The 9,130-nt window shown below is 49.1% G+C and overlaps 2 protein-coding genes across 2 annotated transcripts; one reads left to right on the forward strand and one right to left on the reverse strand.

The window, feature by feature from the left end:
• Nucleotides 1-1,417: 1,417 nt before the first annotated feature.
• FTJAE_10218 (uncharacterized protein) lies at nucleotides 1,418-2,555 on the forward strand (the record flags this gene model as incomplete). The annotated part of the gene is made up of 4 exons (XM_037343038.1): nucleotides 1,418-1,922; nucleotides 1,984-2,021; nucleotides 2,084-2,297; nucleotides 2,368-2,555. The coding sequence occupies 4 exons, from the start codon at nucleotides 1,418-1,420 to the stop codon at nucleotides 2,553-2,555; spliced, it is 945 nt and encodes a 314-aa protein (XP_037202676.1).
• Nucleotides 2,556-2,947: 392 nt separating this feature from the next.
• Nucleotides 2,948-4,889, reverse strand: FTJAE_10219 (cytochrome P450 monooxygenase E-class group I; the record flags this gene model as incomplete). Its single annotated transcript, XM_037343039.1, has 5 exons — nucleotides 2,948-3,993; nucleotides 4,073-4,339; nucleotides 4,398-4,457; nucleotides 4,537-4,687; nucleotides 4,734-4,889. 5 exons carry the CDS (start codon nucleotides 4,887-4,889, stop codon nucleotides 2,948-2,950), a joined length of 1,680 nt encoding a protein of 559 aa, XP_037202677.1.
• Between the last annotated feature and the right edge of the window lie 4,241 nt (nucleotides 4,890-9,130).

The following is a 9,130-nucleotide window of genomic DNA, read 5'->3' on the forward strand; positions in this document are numbered from 1 at the left end:
TCTTATGCTTCCGAGTCATTTTATCATTAATCACCCGATGCTTCAATTCGATCTTGGCGCCCTGACCAAGTGTTGGTTTGGTGTTCATGCATAAACCGTGGATCGTAGCCTGTCCTTGGGGGAATAAGAAAATATCAGGCCTTGATAGGGGGTGTTAAAAAAAACTTAGAAAAAGGCATTCTAAACTCAGGCCAAACTGCCTCAGTCTTTTTGTCATCCAGGATCAAGGTCCTGAGTTTTCTTTCCTCCCCTAGCTTGTTGACAACTCACGCGCTACCCGGCACATAATTGGTTCATTCGCGACATGAAGCAACAGGCACCAGTATTCCAAATGCAGGTCTCATCCTTGGTCCATAACCATGTCGACACGATCTGTATCACCTTCTCTTTCGGTTTAGCCCCAAATCACCCCCAGTCACGCCAAGTATTTTTCGGGATGTTAAAGTTTAACCCACCCACGGAAGAGAACAGAACAGTCGGACGGACATTCGGGTCCGAAGACGTCTGATGCGTTGTACCATAAACGATTATCCACTGACAGCTCCACTACGACGGCGCTGTTGGAGCCGATACGCTGTCCGCGGGAGTCGGTGGGAATACTATCAGATAAGGGAAATAACCCCAACGTTCCATCGAAACGTCAGCTGTCACACGTGGAAACTTTAATAGATGAATTCACAACCTATATCGATTCCTTGCATAGCAACGCAAGTCATGCAAAGTCGTATCGATACTACTATTTCGTACAACCTCTCCACGGACTCTCCGTAGTCTTCGTCATCACTCATGATCTCGCCTAGCACAACATCCCATTCGCTCGATTTGGACGAGTGCACCAAATATGCCGTGTAGCCGGGCCGTCCACCAAAGGATCGTGCACGGGTCACTCGGCGTGCAGCACCCTCACAAGGCTGAGTGCCTGTGCCACGCCGCCTTTTCCATTATGTGGGCTCACTAACATCTGACGATCCAAGATCGCCCTCAGCGTCATCGAGCAAGTTACCTCGATTGGGAAGGACATGTTTAGGCAGCCGAATATCGTGAAACTGGAGGATCTAGCGCGGGATTATCAAAAGCCCGATCGGCAGTTGACCTGCCAAGCCTGTTGTAGTAGGCTGGACCCTTTGGTGGCTTGGGAATCCAACTCCACTCCCGTCGCGACTTTCATAATGGGATCGCTGGATCGTTCAGCCTTGGTTATCTAAACGACGAGAAGGATTATTGTAATGACGCTGATGCTGAGCATCAAGGAAATGGGGAAGAATATGCTGATCATGCTCAAAAATGGTGTCCAAATCCGACGAAATCTGACTGCAGTCGAGTATATAAAGAAGAATTATTCTCTGCCTGGATAGAGTATCATCAAGCTTCAAACTCTACTTCCTTCAATCTCATACTACCCTTAAACTTTATCACCATGCGTTCTATCACCATTGCATTGGCACTAGCAGCAACCGCTGTAAGGGCAGATGTACAGATCGTTTGGAAACACGCCAAAGCATCAAGCCAAACCGCACTTAGCGTCTACGACCGCTCAACCCTGCTGGCCCAAAGCTGCTCCAGTTTCATCTCTGACGCCCCCAGCAGCATTGACTTTACAGATGTCGATGAGAACGGCTTTGGAAACTTTACCGTCGGCGCTAACAAGTACCTCGTCCACTCCAAGGCAAAGTACTCGGGAGGCCCGATCTGCACCAAGAAGTTTAGCGCTCAAGCAACCGTAGTCGAGTGTTCTGGGCTCGACTGGAAGCCCAACAGGGCAAAGATCGAGGACAACTGCCATGACAAGGATGAGGCTAAGGGTGCTCTCCGGCTGTTGAGTTCCAAGAATTCGGCATCGGGCTTTGCGAAGCGCGAGGCTAATCCTATCAATGATCCCCCGGCTTGCTCAGTCTTGACTAGGACGTCCCTAGTAGGCGATGGTAAGTTCTGACTTCTGTATATGGTAAGCCGTGAGTTAGTTTACTAACCTGGATGGTTCAGGCGATCCCCACCAGAATTATTTCCACAAGCAACTTTCGGTAAGCTAGTCCCACTGGAAACCCCATATTCTGAACTATCACTGATGAGGCTCAACTTGCAGGAAGTTGTAAACTGTGGAACCGCCCAGTCCTGCAGCGTTGGCAACTCCCAGTCCGTCTCGTATACCATCGGCTGGACTGCTACCCTCACCCCAGTGAGCTGGATCAGCGGTGGGTTCTCGGTCTCCGAGAGCTGGAACACTGGAAACACCTACACCTGCACCGGAAGCGCTGGCGAGGATGTTTGCGTCTGGTACAACACCGCTCACACTGCCTGTAAGTTTATACAAGGGTTTTCGCTATGCAGGGCTCCACAAAAGAAGCGCATCGACTAATTGACCAATAGATACCGTGCAGAACAAGGAGCGAGACTCTTGTGCCGTTGGTGGAGGCTGGGATTCGACTGGCGATCCGTTTGTCATGTACTCACCGAACGAGTCTAACCGGGGCGGCGGTTACTACTGCGTCATCGGGACATGCAGGGCCCAGGGCGATAACTACTGGGATTACAGCGGCCGCGCGGGTGGTCCATAGATGGGATCCTTGCAATTCTGCTAGCTTAAAGTCCGAGAGCCCGATGATCCGGGTGAGCATTACCGCCAGTCATATCTGACTGAAATTTGCCCAATAAAATACGTTGACAACATCACATGGAATCTTTGGAGTGAGGTGTCGGTGTAGGTAGGTTTGATAGTGCATATTGAGATATTCCAAACTCTCCTTATTAGTGCGTATAGCGGAGCCGCAGAGACTGGAACATATTTTATAGTTCTGATTCAATGACTTGCATTCCTAATTAAGATTCTCAACGGCTTTAGGGTTCTGACGGAACTATCAAGTAAACTAGCAAGGGCTTCAGATCATCGTGAGGCAGGGGTTGCGGCTGATGCGGAAAATTCATGTTTGATTTAGGTATCTCCATAGCTTCAGAACGACCTCTCTCTAAACTCAACCATTGGCCCGTTTCGTGCACATGTAATATGGTCATACAGCTGGAACTCTCCTGGCCTGTGTCTACCGTACTCGGCATTCTCGTTGCCGGCTCCAATGTCCTTCATGCTTTCAACCACGTTGAAGTCCATCTTCCAGCAGATGATAGCCATAGCAAGACTAAGTTCGGCATGAGCAAGTGCCCTTCCAAGACAGACACGGGGACCGATGGAGAATGGAACGTGAGCGTCTGGGTTATGGGGACCAGCATTCTTTCCTTCTGATAGCCACCTCTCAGGTATAAACTCAAAAGGGCTATAGAAGTACTCCTGGTTGTGTTGGATACTGAATAGACCGGTTCCAACATTGGTACCCTCGGGGACATAGTGACCGTCAACGATCATGCCGCCCTTGAGGACCTCGCGGAAAGGTGCTGCTGCAACTGGGGGAGTTAGGCGTAAGCATTCCATGATACAAGCGTAGAGGAAGCGACAGGAGTTGAGGGCTGGACCGAGACAGATCTCTTCTCGGGTTGAAAATTTGGAGCGGACTTCACGGGTCAGGCGATCCTTCTTGTCGGGGTTCCTAGTAAGATAAAAGAACAGAGACGCCAAAAGGGTTGATGAAGTGTCAGAGCCTGATCCTGTCAGTTGAGCGTCGATCATGACGGAAGGGCACTCACCAGCTACGAGCATCAGAATACTCTCAGCAACAATTTCATCCTGGGTCAGTTTGTTTCCTGTAGTTGGGTCTGCAGCATCCAGTAAGCCAGACAAGACATCATCCCCAGACCCACGCTGCACTCTCTCGGTGACCAAGTTGTGAGCAAATCGCAAAAAGTCCTTCCGTCCAGCCACGGAGTTACGGAAGAGAACCTTGTCCATACGCCGCCACACAACATACGGCCACTGCACAATTACGCTAATACGCTCATTCGAGCGCGCAAGCGCAGGCGGGATATGACGGTACCACGGACTTCGAATCAAGTCGAAGTTCTCACCAAAGACAATGGAGGTAACAAGGTCAAAGAAAAGATAATCGCCTGTGTAACACAACATGTGCTGCTGTCAGCGGGGACCTAGTAGAAAGTACAAGGGCGACCAATGGGGAGACGAGCTTACACATTTCTGACATGTTGAACGGCTTCGACACGGTGTTTTCTTTGCCCGTGCTAGCGGGGGGACAGACGTATTGGCAGAAGCGATCAATCATGCCCGTGATCTTGGGCTCGAAAGATCGGATGGCTGAATCCGATAGCTTCTGGCTCAAGATCCGCTTTTTCCATGCATGCTCGTGCCGATCCATCAGGGTGAAGGTGCTGGGAGTTTTGTGGACCATGGCCAGATAAGCCAGGCTCTTGCGCACGTTCTTGTTATGACCGTAGACATCTAATTATAGCAGTCAGATTATATAAACTTTGGAGAGTCGAAGCGAAGGGGGAATAACCTTTGTACGCCTGAGTCGTGTTCATGAGGAGATAATTTGGCGAGTAGCGAACATATGGCCCTGGTGCGGAACGTAAGCATGTCTCTCTCTTTTCTTACTGCAGACGAGGGGAGGCGAATGGAACGCTGGGTACACGAACCATATTTCTCATGACATTTCCACATGTCGATATGTACGTCCCCAATCCAGGCATGGTAAGCTGCACGGAGCCCTGTAAACTTTCCCCAGAAGGGGCCGGGGTACTTGGCCAGAGGATGGAAGAAGGCGTAGTAGACGGCATAGCCAATTACCTATTGCGGGTTAGCCGCCGTTGCCAGTGGCTTGATCATTACTCACCGGAGATAATGCAGCCAGCAGCAGGATGATTAGTAAAGGTGGTGGTGTGATAGATCTCGAGATTCTGATTGCGTAGGGTAGCCAATGTGTTTTCATATGCGACATGGGCATGTCCCACGAAGGTAGGGAGACTACGCCTTGGAGGTCGCGAATCATAGCTGGCTTGGCTTGGCTTAGTTATGTTTTAGCTGGGATGTGGCGGTCAGTGGATGCCGATGGTCCGATGAATTGGGAATTATAATAGTGGTTGATCAAGAACACACTTTTGTAGCTGTCAAGTCTCTCATCTATCTTCTTGAATCCATCACGCAGACATGGATTTGAGGTGGAATTATCCTCAAATCGGACAAACAGTAGCTAACCAAATCTTAATTACGTGGGATTCTTGGATTACTGGAATACAGGATTGAGGATTGAAGGATTACGGGATTTTTCTTTAATTATTGTGAATGCCGTGCATCCATCCATCTCTGAGCGATCATGTCCTATCGTGCCGTTCCGTGCCGTCCATGATAGTCTTGCCATTCCGCACTAGAGGTGAATTAACTCGTGATGAACCTATCGGCGGAATTTCTCATGCAACAGTCCCGAGTCATTAGTCCCCTTGCAGTATAGACTCGGGACTCGCCGCAGTGGGATAATCGTGGGGTGGGTGAAGTAGTCCTAGTACAACATGTAAGTACAGCACCTAGAGTAGCCCTTTGTGATGAGACATGCCGCCCTGGGCCTGGGGGGTTGCGTGCGGTGAGCACAAAGCCAATCAAGGTGCCACGCGATATCCGGATACCACTCCGTTGTTTCACCAGGTGTGACATCCATCAGCGTACGTGCGTGCATTCTGGTTGGTATGGGGGGCATGATGACCGCAGCGCCGGGAGGAGTTAAGCCCTGGGGGGACGGGCTGGGGCTCAGCTCCTACCAAGAGCCTATCTCCGAAGAGGGAGGCCGTAAGCCTTATTAAGCAGTGCGTATATGCATGTTCCAGTTTTTTTTCTTGTTTGCTGACCGAAAAAAAAGTCACCTCAGCATCTTGTCATACATGCTGACAATTCTGGAACAGAGGCGCTTCTCTCTGCCAAGTAAATGCTCACTAATTGTAAGAGCCGCGTAACCTTATTGGCCATATAATCCCCGGCTCTGCTCCGCCTGTCTGACTCGTTCCCACTGTTTGGAGCTCCACTGGGTCTGGTTTGTGCACGAATTGCCGGGAAGAGACCAGATGACGCGCAACTTTAACCCAGGTCGGGGAAGACAAGGGGGGAGCCATGTCTGTTTTGCCCACAAGAGGCAGGTTGTATCTCACTTATTAACCGCTGAACTTTGTTGTGCATGATGGCAAGACACAAGAGAGACGCATATGTATGCCTTTCCCCTGCAAGAATCCCTTTGAGGCCCGGGGTTTGAGCTAATAGGACACCTCCATCTCACCCCATGCATGATGAGAGACACAATGTATGTATCTTTTGGACGGGGGCCAAGGTTTCGCGTATTCAAACTTTAGTTTGATCGATACAACGCTCAGTACGTGCCGAAGGGGTTGTGCACTGCGTCTTTGACAGGAGAGACATTTTGCAAGTACCCATTTCTGCAGAATAATCAATGAATCTGACACCTACCGGATGGAACCCGGCTTGGCGATCAGGCCCTTTCGAGAAACAATGTGACGGCCGAGTATGTAGATGCTTGACGTAGGCAGCTAATCAATCAAGTGCCCCCAATCTTTGTACACGCTGTTACACATGATACGATGAGCCCGTTATAAACAGAGTTCGCGCGAAGGTCCAAAAGCACTAGGCCAGAGATTAATGTGTTGTTTTCTTTTCGTGATATTCTGTTCATACATACATACATACATTGTGCAAGTGCATTGCTCAGCCACCAACAAACAAGATGTTTCCTCCAGCAAAGAACGGCAGAGACAGGCCAATCGTTGCTGACTGGATGGCGGGTGTCCAGTCCCTTCTTCCCGCGGTGGACTTTGATCACCCCAATGACAGTGCTGAACCTAATCGTCACCCGGATATTAGTGGTGCGTACCAGAACAAATCCGCCTATAACCCCGCGGTCGCATATAGCTTCACCTCCAGCAGGTCAACTGATTCGTGTTAGCCATTGATTTCGCAACCGACGATTTCAATTTCGCAACAGATCTGACAGATGATGTGTTCTCAAACCGACTGCCTCTATTATGCGACGATACATTTGACGATTTCTTTTCGTTCGATCACGATGCCAAGTAAGCCAAGATGCGCGTTGGTCCCATTCATGTAAAACACATTTCTAACCAACAGGATCTTATCGTACAGTGGCAGTGACAATTCCTACCCCATCTCCCCATTGACAGAGATGGCCCAATCAGCCAACACGCGCGCCGACGACGATCAACGCAGCCGCAGCCCCCGATCCAAGCGAGCCAACACCACCAACGCAACCACTACTGCAGGAACACAGCGTGATGCACAGGATCTCAGGTGTTGGGACCACGGGTGTAACGGGCAGTTGTTTACGACGCTGAGCAACCTGAAGCGACACCAGAAAGAGAAATCCAGCCAGCGGCCCTCTTATCCGTGTAACATGTGCGGAGCCATCTTTAGTCGCACTACGGCGAGGAATCATCATATTCAGAATCAGAGCTGTAATAGGATCCGACGACATTCTAATGGGAGGGTGCGACCGAATAGAGCGTTGAGGTCGTTGACGCAATGAGGGTATACTGTACGGGTAATGGGACTAGATCGATGTTTTCTTTTTCAATACATGATGGTTTTATTTGAGGCTATGATGAATCTTGGCGATGCAAGCTGCGATTCATGACTCCGCACGAGATGTGACACCATCGCCCACTGAATAATGCAGCGAAGAATGAGTTGTGACAGACCCCGCAGAATGATATGTAGACACTCTCGTGGCGCTGATGTCTCTGTATCTGCACGATTCAAGGCCCTTTGGAATTTTGCACAATGCGAAACGCATGTGATGCTGTCGGAAGTTGGATATATCTTGCAGCGCAGTATCGCATTTTCATCGCTGTTCCCTCCTTATTGAAAGGACTGCCATCTACTTGGTAGCTGCCGTGTACACAGTAAGTCCACAAAGGCGCTTGAACCATTGAGCAGTCAGTAATATCAGTTGTTACCCTTCGGCATATATTCCGTGTCGCCAGATGCAGTAGTTTCTTCTCCGCTCCAGTTTCTATTCTTCGATTCCGTCTCTAAGAGAAATCTCAATCACCCGAAAACACCCACACTCTTCTGGAGTTGCTCAACTGCGTGATAAAAATCATAGTTGAAGCAACTGCCTCAAAGGATCCAATTCCCTGTCGCATTTTTCATCATCTTAACCTTTAGTTCTCTCGGAAATAGCATACTTTCATAGTCTCGACGCTGTGCAAGATTGACTTTCGTTAATTAATACATTCGCATAAGTGAAGTCAAATTAATGACATGCATAGAATACGACCGAATGAAAAGTTAGATGCGCTGGAAGACTAAAAACGCCACGATGAAATCTTTATTGTTTATCTGAGGACGCTCAGCATTTAAATACTTGGGAGGAGCACTATGATGGCGTGATAGAGTGAGGATAATACGTGCACGCCGTGGAATACGTGATTGCATGTGAAACTAGCCTGAGGGGCTTAGCTACGAGGTTGAGCGAGATGATCAATCGTCGAAATTACAGGTTATGACGAATCACGGACTGCTGAAGAGGAGTACATGGGGATGCTTTTCCACTGTGAGGAGATTTGCTATGCTTGATCTCGTGCCGTTGGGGCATTTGAGTCCGCCGAGGGTCCGATGGTCACGACCGAGACTCCGTTGACAGTGAGATATTTGTTAAACAGCAGACTCGCACACTCTCATCGTGAATGTTCTACAAAATCAAAATAGAAAACCGTGCTATTTCCCTGACAAGATCTCTGTCCCAAAAGGGTTATCTTCCGCACAGATTTCATGAACCTTCTTGATCGCTTCACTGCCGCAATGAGACATATTCCCTCACGCTTATCTCCGGGGCCTTCACTCAAGTCTCAAATCATACTCGCATCTCAACTCCCTTATCGGTTACCATGTTTCCCCTTATCTCAATGAACTTAATCCCCCCCAAAGTCCCCTCTATTACTGTACCGTGATGCTGACTGCCGCTTACCGTGCCGCTTTTGCGCCACATGGGACAATCCTGCCGATAGCGCCGATCCTGATCCTGATCCTGAACTTTTGATCCTGTCAGCCCCTCCAGGCACTAACCACAAATCCCCGACCTCAACACCAATTACCTAAGCTCAATACCGTAGAATACAGCATCATATAGTTGAACAAGATTCTCAAGTAATGTAATTTTCGTAAACGCAATCATTATACCCCAAAATACCCTCTTCTCAATTTCTTACCGCAGCA

Source organism: Fusarium tjaetaba (assembly GCF_013396195.1).
Source record: "Fusarium tjaetaba strain NRRL 66243 chromosome Unknown NRRL66243_c0000238, whole genome shotgun sequence".
In the NCBI taxonomy this organism is placed as follows: Eukaryota; Fungi; Ascomycota; class Sordariomycetes; order Hypocreales; family Nectriaceae; genus Fusarium; species Fusarium tjaetaba.